The sequence below is a fragment of the Rhinolophus hipposideros genome, assembly GCF_964194185.1.
Source record: "Rhinolophus hipposideros genome assembly, chromosome: 3".
NCBI lineage: Eukaryota > Metazoa > Chordata > Mammalia > Chiroptera > Rhinolophidae > Rhinolophus > Rhinolophus hipposideros.
Window position 1 is genome coordinate 26,663,751 of NC_138049.1, and position 21,894 is coordinate 26,685,644.

The following is a 21,894-nucleotide window of genomic DNA, read 5'->3' on the forward strand; positions in this document are numbered from 1 at the left end:
TCAAAAATATGCATTTTTGATGGAAAGATGTGAAAAGCTACCTTTTATCTGGGTAAGAAATCAGATCTTTCAGAAAACATACACACAAAGGCTAAAATTATACTTTTACCATTACATTAATATATGCTCATAATTAATATATGCTCATATTTGCTATAGAAAATGGCAATGACTTGAGAAATGGGTTTCCTAATTCCCCTTGTAAAAACATTAACTTGCCTTAAAACTTCTACTTACAGAATCTATAAATTGAAGTGTTTCTGCAAATTCTAAGAGGTTCTTAACATTATCCAGAATGGCTCCCTGGTGGACGATCATGCACCTTGCTGGAGAGGCACTTTCTTCAGGTAAGCAGCCAGGATCCACAGGCAGAGATGGAGTGGAGTGGTGTTCTTCCAAACAGGAAACAGGTGCACTGTCTCCATGAGGTCTGGTGTGGTCGGCAATGGTGGTGCTGTGCCACCCAGGGTAGCTGCATGTGTGGTTCTGTGTCTAAGGAGGGGGGCGGGGGAATAAAGAAAGAGCGGGGAGAAGAAAGGGAGAAGGAACTTAGCAATGAAGTTGCACAAGGTATCAGATGCTGTTGGAGGAAAGATAAAAGCAGTTGCATCATCTAAAACTTGCGCCTATAAAACAGTTGTCAAGATGTTTCCTTTTATCAATGCAGGGTCCTGCTTTTTAATAGTGGTATATTCTGTCATCTACACGATTACCTTAATTGTCACCTTTTTGTTGAAAATGCGAATAGAGGGACTCTGTTACAAAGCACAACTTCTCACATGCAGTGTCTTAAAATCTACTGTTAACAACATTTCCAATAAGATCATGGATGTTTGCTGTGAATTAAGAATTCTCCTATTCTTTCTCACCTACAAAAAAGCTGGATAATTCAAGTTAGAGTTGCTTTTATCTGCACATATTATTGTTGCTTCTATCCCTTTCTCATGTGAAGGATTGCACTGATGCAGTCAAGGGCTGCCAAATCAACGTGGTTAAGAAAGCAGAAGAGCAAATTAACAGATGTCTCCTTTCAGCAGGATCATGCAACAGGAGAAATTGCAAAACAAATTTAAAAAGTGGTCGAACTAACATAAGCACATAATCATTTTATCATTTAACCAAAAAAAAAAAAAATCACTCCTAAGAATACCTACTATGTATCACATCTCTTTTATTCTCTTGGCTGGTTAACTACATAGGTTACAAAGTACAAGCTGCTTTCCCAGTTTGCTGCCCAATCACTAAAAAAGATGTCAAAATTCAGTAACGATCCACATAGCTTTCATACAGGCAAACAAAAGAGAGCAGCTAATGTTATTTACAGAGAGATTATATATGTCTTTTTCTCATGTATACACTGAACATGCATCAACTTACGTTTGAAATTATAAAGTATGAAAATCTCGGTTAAGAAAAATGATAGAAAAAGAAAAATTTAAATATGCACCACATACAAAGCTTTGTAAAAAAAATGCAAGTTTTCATTCATTTTTATCTCTGCTAGTTTTTAAATTGATTACAGTCCTTTTGAAAAAAAAATCAATGATGACAATCCCAACTAGATGTTGAATTTCTATTGTAACAACCAAAGGACTACTTCCAATGTAGTCTACATTCTGATACCAACTGTGTTTATTATAAGCAACTTCTCATGTTTAAACATTGTTACTGGATACATAGTCTTGATTATGTCATATTTAGAAAAGAAGGGAAAAGATACAGAAGAGCACCGGGTAAAGTTGCTATCCCCCATTCAAGCCCATGGTGACATTCTTACTGGTGGCGCCTGCTGTCCTTTGAGCTCATTCTCAGTTGACATCAGGAGCATCTCTAATTCCTTTATTCGCTTTTCTTTCTCAGGGTCTTCATCATTATAGTGTCTCTGAAATGAAAAGTTAAGGAAGACAAAAAGAGAAAGGCTTGGTTGGAAGTTGCAAATGCAATGGCTGTGGCCTATAGTCTTGAGGGACCCCATGGCCCAAAAAGCTTTGGCCTTGGTGTGAAACGAATGCCAACTGAATTTGGCCACCATGGAAATCTTTGTGAATGCTACGCTAGATGTAAGGGAGCAATATGAAATCTCAGGCTAGAGTGGATGCTGACTGATGAGTTGTTTCAACTTGGAACATCAGAGAATCAGGGAATTCCTGAGCAAACTCACTCTAGAGGTGAAGATGGGTACAGGGCTGGCTGGAACTCCACCCCCCTCTCCACTCTTCCCTTCTCTTTTAACTTTAGTGGGTCAGGTGAAAACAACTGTTTAGATGAAAGAAATAAAGCATGTCTTAAAACGGAGCCTTAAACAGCCAGTGCAATGACCTTCAAATGAACTTACCTGAATGGCTGCAGCAGCTGGCTGTGGGACATTGACTATATTGACATGTAATGCTACAGGATACGGGACATGACTGGAGACCTAGACAAACACGCGAAACCAAGTCATTCATGGTTACGTATGATTCAGGGAACTTGGCTTCCTGAGATTTTGCTCTAGGACTAAGAAATAATAAAAAACTTTACCATTAAATTCACTCAACAGTAAAATCAAAACAGAAACTCTAATTTGAAATTTTATCCAGGCTATGAGTAATGGCTAAATAGCTAAAGCAACATAGTAAATGAAATTTAAAGTGTTCTTTGATCCTGACAGGAAATATTCCTTAATTAGAGAGAAACACAATGAAAAACAAATCTAAAATATGTTCACAAATGTATGAAAGGAGTTTTGAGGAGAAAAACTGATGGCACTAGCTGCTTATAAATAAAAATATTCTCTGGGAATAATGAGTTTTAATAAATAGCACAGAACCTCTTATGACAGTTCATTTACCAGAGAGTTTTCTGGAAAGTTTATAGTCAAATACATGCAACAGAGAAGAGTAAAAACTATTTACAAATATGTTTTGCATAGAATTTGCATACGAACCCTGTATTCTTGGGTAAGTTTCACCATTAATTATTGTTAATTTTAAGAGTAAAGTTTCTTGAATTTTTTGTCTCTTTATTCTTCTCTTTCCAGCAACTAAGATTATTTCTTTCCCTAAATATAAATATCGATAAATGAAGAAGAATTCACACTGATCCAAGGAGGATAAAAGGAGACACCAGAGAACGGTGTCAAAAAGCTGCTCCTTAGAGTAAGAAGGTAAGTACTTATGGAATGAATAAGTTAAGACATTTCTGCTCAATAACTACCAGAATGAAACTTACAATTATCTGTTGAATTTTAGTGTCAAACTATCTCCTCTTTAAATGTATTATTACATTCACTTTCATTTGGGGGACAGAAAAATTTTAGACTACAGCCAAATCCCCATTCACCAATTCTTCGTCAGCAGGAACTTGTTAAGTAAGTTTACATTCAAAAACCAACTTCAAATTAGATTCGAAGAAGTTTTAGAATCAGAAGTTTTAGAATCGAACAACTTGGATTCTAATCTAATCTGCACTATCTCTATGTGTTGTGTAACCCTGGACAAATCATTTAACACTCTCATTTCTGGAAACATACCAGGAATGACAATACTTACTGCTATCTCATCAATCCTGATCCTATTTGTGAAAGCTCTCTAAAAAGTATGCAGCTGCAAGGTATTAGTATTACCTGGAGCTGAAATAACCATGTCTCTCATTAAACCAAATTCTCAGGAGTGGCTTACATTTTGTGCTTCAGAAATGTGGTAATAAGAATAGTCATTGTTCACTGAGGGCTGGCCAGTTGGAGGGAGCTGAGCTGAAGGGAGAGCATGAGCAAAACCCATCAAATGACTGTTCTTCTGGAAACTTGTGGCGACTGTTGGCTGGCTGGCTTTGGAAGACTCCTGCAGATAACCTTCCTGTTCGACCTTCCGACGCATTGTAGAATTCCAGTGGTTCTTGATAGCATTATCAGTTCTGCACAGAAATATATTACATACAAATTTTACAAACAAAATTTCCAATTCAGATTAGAGTTAATTGACAGAAAACTGTTTCTAACAGAGACCTTTTCTTTTGGTCCACTAATAGTGTTTTTTTTCTTTTTAACTGTTTCAGTCTTCTCTAACCTCCTAAAATCATGCTTCCCTTATTACCTAATTAGAACTCCACAGATGTCTCTTAATAGCATAACACAGAACTGTAGTTTTCCCAACATTTTGAAATCCTTTAACCATTCTGTTTCCTTGATAAAAGAAGTATTTTCAATACAACAACCATTCATGTTTATTCTGACTGTTTGTGGGACAAGACTAATACAATTTAAAGTTCCAGCTGTCCCAGAAAGTTACTCCTTTGAGTACGACTTACCAGGGCCTCCATGCCACAATTGGCATTCAGTCAAGTTCGGTGAATGACAATGCTGCTGCCTCACTGTCCTCTCTTTACCTCGGATAGCACTAGCCAGAAATTTTGAGTGGAAAAAAAACCTCCCACCTTTTGAAAACCACCTCAAATTGTTCCCTAACCCGACAGAGGCAAGAATGGAAAATGGGATCCAGAAGGAAGAGATGCTAACTACCAATGTAGTTTCAAACTGCAAAGCATTTTTACTAAAGTCTTTCAATTCTCAGGAAAACAGTTTCTCAATTCAGAAAAAAAACAACACACAAAAAACCGTTTTAAGCCTCCCTTTTACTATTTCTATGGGGGTGGGGAATGTATGCTAAAGAAAGAGGAAGTTCAATCGCCCCTTAAATTTTTATAAGAATCAACAGTATATCCTCTCAGACCATATGGGAGAAAAGGTCTCCTTTTAGCAACCTCTTGAATTCTCTAAGCGTATACTGAGTCACAAGGGAGGAAATGCTTTGGAACATCACAAGAAAACACTACATTAACCATCAGAGCCATGGCCATCTTTGAAATAACCCTTTCTCCACTTTTGGATTATAAAGCTCAAGAATACAAAGATTTTAAATATTTTCTATTTTACATTATTTTTATGTAAGCTTTATTTTAAAAGTATCTTCCAAACTAAATGAAATCTGTTGTAACTGTTTAAGTAGGGAAAATGGCAAAAATGAGCTTCCATACATATCCCTCATAATGAGGTCATTTTTGTGCCATTTATTAAAAAGAAAGTGTAACATCGATATTATTTAAGAACCTGGAAGCAGTATGATAATTGTGTAAATACATTATCTCTTTCTTTGAAAGACAAAAAATTAAGCCAAGTGGTATAATAAAATGCTGGTATCAGGAAAATGGTAGCTGAGTTCCTTGTGGTCACTTAACCAGCTCTGTGAACTCAGACCAGAGACAAAATGCCTCATTTAGAGTTTCTGTCTATTTAGAGTTTCATAGTTTACAAAGTGCTTAGACATTCATTTCATTTGATGCTAATATTGGCCCTGTGAAGTCGGTTATTACGCATTTTAAAAATGGGGAAATTGAGGCTGAGGAAAGCTCAATGAGTTGGCCCAAGGCTCACTGCTGGGTAGATTCTGGAAGCACTCTACCAGGTAAAGTCTAAGATCTCCTCCAGTTTTAAATGCTATGTATCTGGTTTATCTAATGAAACACAATTGATGGAATGCAATTCACTCCCCATACATTTAAAACAGATTGTTCAGTACCCACTCCCTCATTCTTCCCCATCAATATATTTTTTTGACATATTATTACCGTCCAGGCAGTAGCTTTGCGATTTCTGCCCATCTGTTCCCCAGTCTCTTGTGTGCCTGGTAAATAATTCTGTCTTCCTCTTCTGTCCAGGAGGTTTTCTTAACTTCTGGATTCAAGTGGTTATGCCACCTCTCCCTACATTGTTTTCCAATTCTCCCTTTTAAGTGCTTGGCAATAACAGACCAACGTTTCGGACCGTATTTCTGTACAAGCTCTATCACCTTCAGATAAACACACAAAAATACCTATGTTTTAATGTTATGTAATGAGTCAGTGTAATCATTCTTCAGTGTTACAAGATCTTTAGGAAATTTCTAAAAATCTGCTTTCATTCATTGGGAATATGGGAATAGAGTCCTCTGCTTCCTGTTCGCACACTTTACCTGTTTCCTCAAGTTGGGAAACATTTAACAAAGATGCTTGGGGAATATTCTTAATTGTGATTCACATACCACTGAAGATCAAACTTACTCTCTGATCTTCTTCTTTGGTCCAAGGACCCTTGATGAGCTCAGGGTTTAGGACTTTCTGCCATCGGTGCTGGCACTGCACATCTGTTCGATTCTAGACAAATAAGATAAAGTACGCATTGTCATATAGATATGATGTGATAAGTACAAATGAAGACTTTGGTGTAATATGAATCATACATTGATCATACACAGAGGAAACATTGAAGAACATTCTAGGGCATGTTTTGAGAGCCCACCTATCCCTCATTACTTGCAGCTAAATAATATACAAACGATATATCAAACTGCTAATGTAAAATTAGGAGCTCCACCTCTGGAGGGCAACGTCCTGCCATGTGAACAAAAAGACCACCATATTGCACTTATGGTTGTCAGTTTACCTTAGCCTCAATCTGTCGCATGTGGAAGTACCTGCAGGACTAAGGACTAAGACTAAGCCTTGTTAGAGATTCCACATTAAGGTCAGGCTTTTATGGAAACCCACTGTAAATAATTCCCATTCAAACTAAGAGATGTTCTTCAATTTAGGGCCACAAGAGTTAATATTGCACAACAAGGGAAAATAAAGATAGGCCCTACCTTAAAGAGCTTGTAATCTTATAAGAAGGAAAAGACAAATATATCATTAACTTACAGAAGGCAGAATTTGATTCATATGCAAGAAAAAAAACAAAGCAAAATGATATTAGGGTGGGAAAAGGAATGCTTCTTTTGGAGGATAAATTATGTTTCCTTAGGAGGAGTCTGGAAAGGCTCTTGATTCAGACTTTGAAAGACATGAAGTAACATCACCAGGGACAAAAGCCCAGAGGAGGGAAAGCAGAAATGAATTCAAGTAAGTCTGCTTACAGAGAGGAAGTAGGAAACAGAACTGGAATAGTATGTTGGGGCCACATGGGAGGGCCCTGGTGTGCCAGATTGAGGCAGCACATTTAATTTGTGAAACTAAGTCACTGTTGCTGATTTTGAAAAGATAAGGTACAGACGCATTTTAGGAAGCTCCATCTGCCAATGGATGGAAAAGTGGAAAGCTACAAGTGGGGAAGCCAGTTAGGAGACCATTATAATCAGCCAGAGAGGAGGGAAGGGGACCAGACCTGTGGAAAAGGGAGGAGAATGAAAAGAAGGGACTGATGACAAAGGAATTCCAGAATCCTTAGTCACTGCTTGGATGTGGGGGGATGGGAAGTGAAATAAGTCTAGAAGGACTCCAAAATTTTAAACTGGGATACCAAAAGTATAGCTATTAACAAAACAGGAAATTTCAAAGAAGCTGACTTGGAGAAAATAATCACAAGTTTAGTCATCTGCCATGTATCAAATCGTCAGAATGCTCATTTATATTTTCCTAGTAAATAAAAAAATAAAATAAGAAGCAAACATTCAAATATATTGAAAAAACCCTTTAACAATCTATTTAGAAACCCCAATTATATGTATTACAATATATACTATAAGTTATGGATGAGGCATTTCTTCCCCTGCTTCTTCTATATGAGCAAATATGTAATGTCTTAATATCCTCTCCTAGAATATCTTAAATCTTTGGGAGAAGATTTCCTTTTACAGAAAGAAAAAATTAATAACTCACCGGGAGATAATTGGCAATAACTTTCCAGTCATCTGTTCCATTCTGTTCCACCAGCTTCTTTAGTTTTTCATCCTAAGACATTTAAAGGTAATCCTAGGATATTAGTCATTTACTGTATAACTCTTTTCAAGTTAGAGTAAAAGGGAACCAATCCAATAATCCAATCCATTAAAAAAAAAAAACTTCTCAAAAATATCCAAATACAACAGACATTAATGTAATATACTGGTTTAGGGCATAGATTTATTTAAAGTTAGACAGACCAAAGTCTGAATGTTGACTCAGCTATTGATTAGTTGTATAAGCTCAAGTATACCATTTTACTTTTCTGGGACTTAGTATTGTTATCTGTACAATAGGAATGCTGATGTCAACAGGGTTATTTGGGGGTTACATGAAGTAACTATGCAAAACATTAGCATAATGCCTGGCTCACTGAATGATTAATATATGGTAACTGTTAAAAGTTTTACTCCTAGGGGGAGAAAAGAATGAAATCCAATGTTAGACTCACTAGACATTTAACTATGGCAATAGATAGGCTCTCGAGTAAGAAATAGTTCAACCTCCATTAAGTTTGTTCAACCCCTTTCATATAAAAAAATGAAGATCACTTTTCTTAATTGAACTTGAAAGCATGTATGGTATAAGAAAATCATTTAGATTTTGTATCAATACATTCATAATTTAAATGAGGCCAAACTTATTAGAACACAGAAGACACTAAACATCAAGGGAAATCTTTCAGTTCACAAGTGTCTTTTTAAACATGTTCCTAGAAGCAAAAGAACCCTCACATTTTTGCAAAGATAACTTTCACACATAATGTGGGTCCCTGGTACAAGACAGACATGGGAATTAGGAAACCAGTGTTAACAACAGAACTTCTACATCTCTAAGGACCATCAAAGTCACAATCTCCATGAGTAAAATAGGCGTTTCCCATTGACCTCACTGGAAATCCTGCCTATCAGGAGGAGCTCTGGTTTGAGTGAAGAAAGGTGGAATGAAACTGAAGAAGAGTCAATAACATTAATTCTAACATAAAATCTTAAAATATCAGCTGCAAATTTTTTGAAACTTTAAAGAAAAAGCAACTTTTGCCATACATTAATAATTTTGCTCCTTATTTTTTCATTCCTACAACAAGCAAACTTTTGATAAGTAAGCAGAAAAAGAAAAGTGAGACGCAGATATGTCTCTATCAATTATCGATTGCTTTTTGAACAGACATCCATGTATATGGCTTTGTGAAATATACATTACATATCAAGAATGTTAAATGAATCCATTATAACAAGACAAGGTCTATGAGTGTTTTGTTTTATTCTTTTGTTTGTTTTGTTTTTGGATGTAGCAATTTATTCATTTGTTCAGAGAACATTTGTTATCATCCCACTTTCTGTCAAGCAATTCTGGGTCCAGGGAACACAAAAATGAACAGGCGTGTAGCCCTGCCTTCAGTAGGCTTGTAGTCTACTGGGGTAGGCATGAATGTTACAGCAACAATAAGTAAGACCACGTAGCCAATGATTGGAGGATGCATCCAACCAGTATGGAGAAGTCAGGGATGGCTTCACAGAAGAGGTGGTATCTTCACAAGCAATGAAGAAGTAGTATGAAGTTGTGGAGTAAAAGAGAAGAACAGAATACACAGAGGGAAACACAGAGGAAGCATAATGTAAGAAGGAGAGGACAGTCAAAGAACTACAAAGAGGTTGGAAATGGATAGTATTGTGTCCATGTGGGGAAGTGGTGAGAGGAAAGCAAGCTGCATAGGCAGGATAGGATAAGATTTCAAAGAGCCTGCTAATGAACTTGTGCCTCTGTAGTTTAGCTGAAATTTTTTCATAAATTAATACATGGGTTTTTTCCCCCATGTTTTAATGATATGATTAGTTACCTCTTCCCTGGTCCACCTAGTTTTCCCCAAGTGACGCTTTCCAGACTTGGGAAGCAGCCCGTCATAGTCATGGTCACACATCTCAATGTCTTCATCATCCTCATCACTACTGTATATGCTGCGGAAATACAAAATAGGCAAAGGTGGACTGAAACAAGACTTTAAACCATTGGATTACAAAACTCATACAAAACTCCTCAACAAGCTTTTCAGAGATTGTGAAGATAAAACTTGCACAACAAGATTGTTTTCAGCATTCTGTTGCTCTAGTAATGTAAACTGGTTCTGCTGTTATTGGTATCCACAGATACGCCAAAGGACCTGGCACTTTCTTATTGCTCTGCATGTTTAAACCTGCTCTTACTGTTAGACCAGTGACAAGTTACACATTTGGCAACCTTCCAACCAATGAAGGTTTATTAAGGGCAATAATAGGAATGAGAGCCCATGTCCTTAATACAAATACACATTCAAAATCTTTGGCATACATCACATCATTTACATAATATTTCCCAAATGCAATAAATAGCTCAATTCTGTTATTCCAATGAGACTGGTGTTTTATTAAGAGAAAAAAGATTCAGGAAGTAATATACCCAACAATATAATTATAGTCATCCCTTAAAGATTAGAAGACTAAGAGAATCTAAGAGAAAAGGATTTAAAAACCTGAGGAAGGATAAGATCATCAAGTGATCAAACTGCTTTATAAATAACATTACTATCAAACAGTTCAAAACTCCAGGCCAGGTCGATCCAACTGGTGGCCATGTTTACAATACTCAGTTTCCAGAGTAACTAAGTGAATAATTAGGCCACTTGACAGTCAGAATCTTACTTACTCTTTTGTTTTTTCTACCTCTGACTGAATGGTATTTGAAATATCTTAAAATGTACCTAATTCAAAACTGAGGGATTCCCCCAGATGGGTTTAAAAAGAACCCATTACTGTTTTCACAAGAGCCTTTTCTTTCACCTAGTTCACCAAAACTATGAATTTTAATGACTTTTGAAGTAACTCTATACTTAATCATATACTGAATAGATGAGAGTAATTTTACAGCCAGTCTACTTAGTTATAATTTTACTTATAAAATTAAGATATGAGGAAAAATTATACGATCTTAGAAATTTCGCTAAAATTTAGCATTGTAATATTGAGAAACCCACGAAACTGAGACCAATAAAAATGATATAAAGCAATATCATAATGCAACTTATTATTTTCAAAAGGGAAACATTCATATCAGGTTTGTCTTCTCAAACTAACATATAGGTATACATTATCCACCCCTTACAAGTCAAGCAAAAGTGATCAGTAATTATGGTAGTTTCCCTTTAATAAAAACATAAGCATCATAAGGAGAAAAAAATATTATTATAAGTCCAGAACTGTAGGTCAGCATCTTTTGAAAGGTTCACCAGGAACTCCTTGGAAAGGCCCCAAATGAAGTGGCACCCTTGTGAAATATCAGGGGTACCAAGAAAACCGAGTAATCTGAAACTGGAGTCATAGATTCAACTCAATTTAATTTTTTAGGTTCGGCTGGGTCTGGAGATAACATTTTCAGAATTTTGAAGAGTACATTTTCCAAACTGGTAGTAACTGGGCAGTTACTTGGAAACAGCTGAACATCCAGAAACAAGCAATATATTCAGTGGTCTATAGGGGGCAGCCAACACCAGGTAAGAGTGAACAGGCATCAAATAGGACGAGGATTCTGGAGGCAAAGGTGCCAGTCCTAAATTCGGCCTCCACATAGCCGCGTTACTTGGACAAATCACTTCCTCTCTCTCAGGACCTCAGTTCCTCGCGTATACTAAGGGCTTGGATTCTATTTCTAAGGTAGTTTCCAGTGTTAATAAATGATGGTTCCATGTCTTCCATGCCTCTTAAAACGTATGTACAGAAGCAGAGACGTGCAAAAGAAGTCTTGGGGGAAAACGTGATATGTGACTTCTGCGGGTCCTGAAGGGCCAGGAGGGGCGTAGGGCGAGCAGGGCGAGCCAAGGGCTGCTCACACAGCTCCTAGGTCGATCAGCAGCTACGGACAGGGGCTCGCCTTTGAGATTTGCATGCGATTTCCTTGCTCTAAGTCGTCCCAGTCGCCTAAGTAGCATGATTAATTTCTACTAAGGACCTGAAATAACTTTTCCTTTATGGGCTCTGACAAGATCTCAGACCCAACAGTCAGAGAACTTTCAAAGGCTGATTTCAGGCTTGATGCACTCGACTCCCCCACCTGCTAGACCTGGTGCGGTTACAAGAGTACAACTATGAATATTACATTCTGTCAAGGAAACAAACCGTGCAAAGAAACGAAAAAGAAAAAAAGGTGTTGGGGGTTGGGAAGAGGGAGGGGAGCGGGAGGAAGTGCCTTGTGGCCGCTACTGTGATTCTAGAAAGGGGGTTCAGACTCATTTCGCTGACCTGGTTAATAATCCTTGCCGAGTTGCCTCTCGCTAAGCAAGAAACGGCTACAAGCCCGCAGCCGGGTTTCTCTTCCCCCTGGGGCAGGTTCAAGGCTCCCGCCCCTCCAGGCCACCTCCCCTCTCCGCTACCTGGAAGCCGCCGGGAACCTGAGCGGCCACGCCCCGCGGGGTCAGCCAAGAGCTCCCGGCGCGGAGCCTCCACCGCGCCTCCTCCCAGCACCCCTTCCCAGCTCCCTCCTTCACCTCCTCCCAGTTTCTGCCCCCAGAAAAAAATAGGTGGCCTTGGATCTCTACTGTTAAGTCCCCAAAGCGAAGGTGAAACCACTTTAAGGAGCAGCACCCCCGCCCGGAGCGGCCGGGCCCAGCGGCAGGCATAGGAGCCAGGACCTCACCAGGTCGCCTCCCTCTTTCTCCGGCCGCCAGCCACGCTTTGGTGCTGCTCCCCGCCGGGTCAGGCAGGGCGCGTGGGTGCTGCTGCAAGGCCCACACCCTTGCTCTTTACAACTTCCCAACACTGCGCGGGGACCAGCGACCGCCAGTTCAAAAACAAATTAGGACAAGAAAATCAAACAACCCGGGGGAAAAGAGGTTGGATTTGCTTTGCTTCTAGGCACTTTTCCCCAGAACCTCTAGGCAAGGGTCCGTCCGCCCGGACCACCTACGGCGGTGCGAACGGGACGCGTAGGAGCGGCGACCTCCGCCGCGTCCACGTGTGCGCGCCGCGTCCGGACCTCCTGCGGAGGGGAAGCGCCCGCGGGGATCGCGTCCCGGTTGCGCGGCAGCGGCCTTGGGTGCTGCCCGTCTCGGTCCCTTTCAGTTGAATGGCAACAGTGACGACGGCCGCGGAGCTGGCCCGAGCACCCGACCCCTCCAGGGGGCTCCGGCGCGTCTATTCCGGAAAGTCGAGATGGCTGGAAGCGGGAGCGCCAACAACTGACAGGTCGGACGAGTATTTCCCACCTTCTCTGCTCCCTTGTCCCCATCCGTCCGGCCAAAATGGAAAGGGACTTCACTCACGCACCCCAAGTGCGGTGACATGTGCAGCGCGGGCGCGGGCGCAATGTTTGTATTAGAAATAAAAGCCTCCCTCACAATCACGATTAGAACCTTCAAAACCAGGGCTTAAAACAATTTGCAATTGCAGAGACCGTGTTCCTCCCCTAAAACCTTCTTTCCAGCCGCCTGTCAGCTGACACTCTTCTTTGCCTCCATAAAGAATGAATGAAATTTAAATGAACTACCTGCAGCTACTCAACAATCCGGCATTTTCCCTATATCTGCCATATGCTCTGCACTTCCAAGTCCAAACAGATCGTAATGCATCCGGCAATTACGCTGCGACTCCCTCGCCGATACCCGCGGCATCACGCCAGGGACCTAGTGGGCTCCCCAGGGCTGGTGGGCACCTCTGTGCCCTCAGCTGGAACATGCTGCTTTTTCTCCCCCGGAGAGAAATGTTTCCCCGTGCAACTTGCAAAAGGAGCCGCAGGGCATGCTTCCCGACGTCCTGATATATTCCCTGCACAGACTCTTCCATTCATCAGTCTCTCGAGCGGTTTCTGCTGCACAAGCGGAGGCTCTAGGTCCTCGCAGGAACTGACAGCCCCGCACAAGATCCGGGAATGAATTACCACCTGCTCAACAGGCGCCTGGCGCCCCGCGCGCCCCCACCTGCGGCCGCCCGCCCCGGCTCCCCGTTACCTGTGCCGGGGTCTCCGGGCCATGGCGCGGCGGGCGCGGGGCTCCGCCGGGAGCAGCGGGGACCGCAAGGGGCTGCCGCCTCCCGCTGCCCGCCGCTTGCCTGCGTTCCTCCCCGGCTGCGCAGCGGCGTTCGGCACTGCCGGGGCGAAGTTTCTCGGGAGAAAGAGGAGGAGGAGGAGGAGGAGGAGGTTACCGAGGAGGAGGAGAAGGAGGAGGAGGAAACAGGTTGATATTAAAGTGTAAACTCTGTAAACAGAGATGCCATCAAACAAAGAGCTTTGGACACTCCCCCTCCCGCCAAATCTGGCGCCCCTGCAGTGCGCACGCGCCCTGCCTGCCGCCTCCGCGGTCTCCGTGACTGCCGCCCGCGGGGCTGCAGGGACGGGCCGGCCGCTGCTCCCCTTCGGTTCTCGCGCCGCTGCGCTGCGCCTGGCGCGCCCCGAGGCTAGGGCGGTTCGCGGGCGGGGAACCCGCGGCCAGGGAGGGGCGGCCTGAGGCCGCAGCGGCGCCTTTTCCTGCGCAAACCCCGCTCCCTGGACCCAGCCGCTAGGGCCCGCGCCACGTCCCGCTGATGCCGCCTCCCTCCGGCTCCGCGGCCACTCCACAGTGGCCCCACTCGGCGTGTCCTGGGCGCCAGACCCGAAGCTCGCTGGGCTCTGACTCACTATCGTGCGCGGGGCAAGGGGCGTTGGGGGTGGGGGTGGCGGTGTACTCCCGCATTCAGAATTGGATTTTAGGCAGATTTTAAAACTCAGCTCTCTGCAGATGAGGGAATTTGGGGTGGAGGGCGGTTTGGAGGGTATGGGACCATACATGATGTTCTCCTAGTGTGTTTGGCTAGGTCCTCTTTTTTTTTTTTTAATAAAGAATATCTTTAACTTGTTAGTGACAAAGGACACAAATACGAGTGGGCCTGGAGCGATCACCGCTCACAGACGTGACACCCCGGAGGAGCTTTTACTCCCCTCCCAGATCCTGGAGGCGACTCGCCGCCTTCGTATAGTCACATGCCCTTCACTCTCACCGGGGCACACGCCCGGCCCCACCCACCCTGCCCGGCCGGAGCGGCTCGCAACACACGCCTCTGCCCCTGCACAACTCGTGCAGCGCGCGCTCTGCATTACACACCTGCAAAATCCACGGGGTTCCAAACAGCCCGCCCCTAGGAGAACTCAGAAAACCCCACGTTTGCATGCGTGGTTTTAAAAGTTAAACAATTTATGATGGTGGGGTCGATATCCATACTTAGAGTAGTCTGAAGACTGTTTCATGAGATAAAAATCATCCAGGACTTTAGTGTTCATTTAACGAGGGGTTCCCGAGTAAGTGAAGGGAGAAGATAAGTGCTGAATTTATAAGGATTGATGTTTGGGGGATTTTAGGGGAGTTTTAGTTTTACTTCCGTTTATAGACTTGTACTATTGGGGATTTTTTTTTTCATTCTCTGTAGACACCAATTTATTTTTCCTTTAATCTTATAGGAGCTTGAGACTTATGCTGACTGGGTTTGTGGGTGTCCCATGTGCCCCATCAGTTCAAACTTAGCTCAGAAAGCATTTTTCTTACTAAAAAAGCATTTTCTTACTGAAATGAGTCATAATTTTATTAAATGGTGAAGCATGCTAGGTTTCAAAACTTTATCTGGTGTTTTAAACGTTGTTTCTTAAAAATTGAAATGTAGTCTAAATCCTTATTAAAAAAAGTTAGTTGCTAGTAAGGTTTTAACATTCCTTCATGAGAAAAAAATAACACTGGAACAAAATTATTGTGAGATATTGCAGGTCATAATTCTGAAAGACAAGTCATTTGCAAGTTAATGTATTTTCAAAGCCAATATTTTATTTCTAGATTCTATAACAAAATTTTTCCACATCAAAAATAAACACATTTAAAAAAATATCTAGAACAAACATTTAGAAACAACCCCTAAAGGAATTGCATTCTGTCTCTGGGATTGCTTTATGAACCTAATTGGCATGACTCCCAAACTCTGAGCCTCTGGCACAATGAGACTATCTGAGCCCTCCCTGAAGTGAGTTCATAGTCTCTTTCCCAAGATTCTTAGGAGTCACAACTTCTCTATGATTCTTAAACTCCTTTTAAGTAGAAAGATACCAAATTCAATTTTATTTTCTTTATTTCCTTTGTGCATCATTTTCCTATATGTGTTTTGAGAATTTACAGACATTTGGGGATATAGGTTTACATTTTTCCTTATTTGTGTTACAAAAATATATTTGGGGACAAGCGTAGTCCAATAAAGAGTATATGCAATGCTTCTTATTAGCTTAATTTGGGATATACTGCCACCTGATAAGTATAAAGAAGGATAGAATCAAAATGGAGTTATCATAAATTCTTGTGTGGATAAAGATATACACCACACAAGGTGGTGCAAAAATAATTGCGGTTGAAAAGATTAAAAACAATTGCAAAAACAGCAATTACTTTTGCACCAACCTGACATTTTTCAAAGACATTGCAGAATGTTTACCATAACTATGTAGATTTCCTTTGTCCACTTACATTTATTATGATTTTTTAAATGATTTTTTTAGATGACAACTTTATATTTTTCATCACTTTTTTTTAAAGATCTGCATCAGTTATTTTAGCTGTGGCGGGACTGGGGTAGAGCTAAATTCAGACAGACTTATTTGTAAGGAGTCAGTAAACTTTTTTATAAAGGGCCAGATAGTAAATGTTTTAGACTTTGTGGGCTGTGTTGCCTATTCATCTACTTTCCTTTCCATTTTTTTTTTTTTTAACCAACCCTTTAAAAGTGTAAAAACCATTTTTACCTTGAAGGCCGCATCCAGCCTGCAGGCCGTAGTTGGCAGACACTAAAAGAGTGATCCTTAATCTTTAGTGTGTAGCAGAATCAGTGGGTGTGCCCATGAAAACACTCAGTCCCAGGCAGTCTTCCTAAAGACTGTGATTCAGTAGGTCTGAGGCAGACCCAGGAATCTGCATATTAAATAAGTACCTAAATGGTTTTCATGGAAGTGATCTCCATATCACTGATTGACAGTCTTGATATTAAAGTGAGGGCAGGCTGATTCAATACATTTTTACCTTTGCCAGTTGTTTCTGATCACCTTCTCCTATTTCATTCTCTTTCACCTCTCCTGGGCTAAGTAAGGATTCAGGCTCTCAATAACCTCAAATAATACCAAGTCCATGGGAAAGTTGGTGCCAGTGACCACAGGGCTATGGCAGCGTACTCCTTCTTCCTTTACTACTAAACTTCAGCCTTATATCTGAATGTGAAAGAAAAGGAATCACTTGATCACTTGCTGATTATCATTATGACTCTCAGGAAAGCAAGCACTTAAAACATTTTATTTTACTCTAAACATTGGGGAAGGGCTGATGAAAGAAAGATGTATAATAGATATATATTCCAGCTGTTTTGCTTCTGATTGCTGAGAAATCCTAGGCATGTGGTAAGTCTTTAATAACCTGAGATCAGTGTCCCAAAGATGAATGAGGATTATCAGTGGTGGTGACAGACCCAGCGTTAGGGGCTCCAAGTCTCTAACCACCCACTTTGCCCCACCCCCTCAACTCAATGTGTTTCAGAGCATTACAAGGGAAATAATTACAGTAAACACCGCATGTGAAAGTACAGACAATTCTTGATCATTTCAGTTAATGAATGACAGCTGGAGTATATATAATTGAAATCCATAGGTTTGAGATAAATCTCATGTTGGCTCACAGCAAACCTTTTAGTAATAACAATGGAGGAAGTGCTACCTTAGTGCAACGTTTCCTAGAACCTCCTTATGAGATAGTGACCGAATAAATGATTCCTGAGCTCTGCATTTCCTGTGTGTTTCCACCGCCTCCAGATTCTCATAAACTTGTATATTCCTATGACAACCAACCTGCATATTTTCATCACCTTTTGAACGGCGTCTTGGATATAGGTATGAGTTCTTTCATAATGAGGGAAGTACATTCCAGAGGAAGGGAAAAGTATGAGCAACAGCACACAATCAGGAACCACAAGGCATATTCCAAGCACAGGGATCCAGGTTGCCTGGAGCAAGCAGAGTTGCCTTGAAGGCCAGATTACAGCCTATGTGTGTTCAGTGGAAGAGCTACATTATGAGAGCTGTATATTTGGAAAATTAACAGTGTAATTGGAGAGATTGGAGTGAGAAGAAGGGGCAGAGCTCAGTTAATTGGTCTGGACTGGGACGGTAACCCTAATGGGAATGAAAAGGAAGGGGCAGATCAGAAGAACATTGCATAGGCAGAAACATCAAGACTTAGTAACTGATTGGATGGCTTTTGGAGGCACCATTAATAGAAATAGGGAAGTTAAGAGGGGAAGAGAAGTGTGCGCTAAGGAGATTCAAAGAGGAAAGTGAGTTTAGATTTCAGTATGTTAAGTTTGTGGTTTCTTATGGAAGAGCTCCGGTAGAGTTGTTCAGCAGGTGCTGTGGGATCAGAGCCCACTGGCGGGGTCAAGCTAGGACATCGGTGTGCTGGAGCAAAATTTTGTGAGCCAGTTTTTGGATGCAGACATTATTAAAAATGAAATTACATAAACTTACAATTAAATGGAGTACATTTTGAAAGATAATAAATGTTTAAAACTCATCATTTCCTATTTTGTTACACTTTACTATTACACATGCTCTTGAGGTTATTTATTATATCTGTATGGTGGAAATGCTATGTAATGTCTGCTAAGGTGTGTATCTTTCCAAGTTTATGTTCAGTGAAGTCATGAGGGTAGCTTGCAAGGGGTGATACATGGAGAATTTACACTACAAAAAGTTGCAAATGCTACAAATAAGGGCTTCTTGCCCTCCCCTCAAAGGTTGTTAAAACTTTGACCAGGGCAACACTGAATAAATGTTATACTTAACATTATCTGCGTGAAGGTGATAATTGCGTTGTAGCAGGATGTGCTAATATGCATCTGTGTAGAGATGACCAAGGGAAACCCTTTGGAGAATACTTAAGAGGTTCAAAGGTGAGACTGAGATGGGCTGCAGGGACCAGATGGAGAGAACTGTTGGAAAGTAAATTTTCTCTATACATGTATAATGGAATGTTTTTGTCTTTTCTTCTTTTTATACAATTCTGTATTTTGTCAACTGATTTTGAAAGGTTTTCATTTACTTTGAGAAAAAGTATTTTGGGGCAGTGGTTTTCAAACATTTTTTACTGTGACCTAAGAAACCCATTTTAAATTCCATACACACACACACACACACAGCTAAAAATAATGTTTCACAAAACAGTACTCACCCCGTACTACCAATCCTGTGATCTGGTATTTTCTAGTCTGTTCTGTTCTACTCTACTCCTATCCTATCCTATCCTATCCTATCCTATCCTATCCTATCCTATCCTATCCTATCCTATCCTATCCTATCCTATCCTATCCATCCTAGCCAGGGACCCTACATAGTTTTGTGCCCTGATTGTAGGTAATGAACCAGTTTGAAAAACACTGCTAAGAGGAGGAAGGCCTCACCTCTTTCTACTTTAGAAAATACGCTTTTTGGAATAGCTAACTTTTCCTCAAGTTACAGTCCTATCTTTTCAAAGCTCTGGGAAAAGTCCTCAGAACTAGTTTACAGAATTCATTTTTCTCCCATCTCTTCTCACAACTGGTCTTAGTCAATTTCCCCTCCCTCACTTCCCCCACATGTTATTAATGTAAAACAGCAGCTTTCAAAGTCAGTCAACAAAATAGCAAGCTTTTATTAAGAGAAATTGTGACATTAACAACAACAACAACAGCAACAACAACAACACTTAGGGGCTTATAAAAGTAACAGAACGACAAGATGTCTAAGCCAGGGTCATCAAAGGTATGAGCAGAACACAACTTCTCTGGGCCTCATATTTCAAACCTTCAAAATGTGGAGGTTGTAGTAGAGAGCTTTAAAGGTGCTTCCAGTCTTTTAATATTCTGTTTTCCCCCAAATATCTAGGTCTCCTATGAACCTCTCTATACCTGACAATGTTTTCATAGTTCCTTTTTATTGATAAATACACGGAGAATATTGACTCAGTGTTGAGCACTGTGCTAAGCATGGGTTTGAAGAAAAAAAGAACTGGGCCTTTTGCTAGATAATTTGTGCACATTCAAGGCCTTTTCCATTCTTATTGTCACCACCTTCTACTAGGTTACCATTACTTCACCATGAACTGCCATCACAGCCCCCAAAGTCATTTTCCACTCCATGATCTCTTTCTCCCCAACCCATTCTCACCTCACTGCTGGATCAATCTCACTATAACCACTTTTGACAGTTTAGTCATATTCTTTAAAACCCATAATTGGACTCTTAATGTTGAAAAGATAAGATCTGAAATCCTTAATTTGGCATTCTGTCTTGAGCTTGCTTTGGCCTCTGTGCCCACACAATCTTACCCCCAGGGGTGATGGGATTTAATAATCGGTGGCTCAAGTACTGACCAATTAGAATGGGCCTAGCTATAAACAGCTTGTATAGCTCGACTGGGGTGTGCTTGCTGGCTGAATGTCATTCTGCTTTACAACATAACCTACCTTCCAACCTTATCTCCTACCACGTTCTGTTCAGTCCATTTCCTCCCCTCCAAAACCATTAGCAATCTCAGGGCCTTTGCTTACACCATGCCTCCTGCCTGCAATGCCTTCCTTCCTCCTCTCTGCTTACATAAGTGCCACCCCCCCACACCACACACACACATCCTTCAGGCACCACTGAAGCCCAGCCTTCCTCCTGAAGTTGCCTTAGGCTTCCCTAATCCTCAATCATCACTCCAACCTGTGAATTGTGTTAATGCATACCTTCCCTGCCTTTTATTGAACATATGCCCTGTATTACCTTTCTTTGCTATTTATTTGCTTATCTATCTATCTATCTATCTATCTATCTATCTATCTATCTATCTATCTCTTTATTTTTTATAAGGTGCCTTCTCTCATCTTGAGAATTGATTATCAGCTGGAAGGGAGGGACAGTATCTTCTACCTTTCTACATGCTCAGTTCTGGAGCAGATTTTTTAAAAAAAATTTAACGATTTTTATTAAAATATAGCTAACATACAATATTATATTAGTTTCAGGTGTACACCATAGTTATTCAACATTTTTATACCTAAAGAAATGATCACCATAATATGCCCAGCAGCCATCTGACACCGTACCATGCTGTCACAGTTTTGCTGACTACATTCCCTATGCTGTACATCACATCGGATGTATAGTATAGTGGTTAGACATTTATATAATTTAAGAGGTGATCCCCCTGCCTAGTCTATTACCCACCTGGCAGTCTACATACTTAGTCCCATATTATTGATTATATTCCCTATACTTTACATCCCAGTGACTATTTTGTAACTTCCAGTATGTATTTTTTAATACCTTCACTCTGACCCAACCTCATCTAGTATCACCGCATAGATCTTGTACCCATCTGACACTACACATAGTTATTTCAGTATTATTAACCATATTCCTTATGCTACATCTCCATGACTAATGTGTAACAACCAATTTGTACTTCTTAATCCCTTCCCCTTTTTCACTCCCTCAACTCCCTCCCATCTGGCAAGTATCAAAATGTTCTCTGTATCTATTTGTTTCTGTTTCATTTGTTTGGTTATTTTGTTCTTTAGATTCCACTTATAAGTGAAATCATGGCATTTATGTTTCACTGTTGGACTTACTACATTCAGCATGACACCCTCTAGGTCCATCCATGTTGTCACAGATGGCGAGATTTCATTCTTTCTAATGGCTGAGTAATATCCCATTGTATATATGTACCATCTCTTTTTTTATCCATTCATTTATTCAAGTATACACAGGTTGCCTTCATATCTTGGCTATTGTAAACAATGCTGCAATGAACATAAGAATCAGGCGATTCTCTTCAGGCGGTTTGTATGAGAAAGCCACTGGAAGTGGCTTGGGTATGCCTGAAAGTTGCGTGGGGCGTGGTCTCAGAATTACCAAGGTGGAGCCAAAGGTGTTAGCTGTTAGCCAGATTGATGGAGACTCCGATATGATGTCTGCCTCTGCATGCTGGGAAGGGGGAGGGCTCAACAAAGAAACAGTGGTTTCTGCCAGCTCCTCCATCTGGGAGAAAGCTTCTCCTCCAGCCCTCACCCTGAAGCCAAAAAACTCAGTTCCTCCCCATTTGTCCCTTTCGCATTTCAAGCTGCT

General features: G+C 40.9%; 1 protein-coding gene across 2 annotated transcripts in view; it reads right to left on the minus strand.

Moving 5' to 3' along the window:
- Window positions 1-14,307, minus strand: part of MYB (MYB proto-oncogene, transcription factor) — a 33,753-nt gene extending 19,446 nt beyond the window's left edge. The window contains exons 1-9 of one of the 2 annotated variants that reach the window (XM_081036521.1): window positions 13,706-13,845; window positions 9,572-9,689; window positions 7,669-7,740; window positions 6,076-6,168; window positions 5,605-5,825; window positions 3,660-3,894; window positions 2,336-2,416; window positions 1,778-1,882; window positions 238-492 (exon numbers count right to left, since the gene is read on the minus strand). In XM_081036521.1, the coding sequence (XP_080892647.1) occupies window positions 238-492; window positions 1,778-1,882; window positions 2,336-2,416; window positions 3,660-3,894; window positions 5,605-5,825; window positions 6,076-6,168; window positions 7,669-7,740; window positions 9,572-9,689; window positions 13,706-13,728 (1,203 nt within the window). In that variant the 5' untranslated portion in view covers window positions 13,729-13,845. Of the gene's footprint in view, window positions 1-237; window positions 493-1,777; window positions 1,883-2,335; window positions 2,417-3,659; window positions 3,895-5,604; window positions 5,826-6,075; window positions 6,169-7,668; window positions 7,741-9,571; window positions 9,690-13,705 lie in introns of both variants that reach the window. The other variant, XM_081036522.1, reaches the window with a different exon arrangement.
- Between the last annotated feature and the right edge of the window lie 7,587 nt (window positions 14,308-21,894).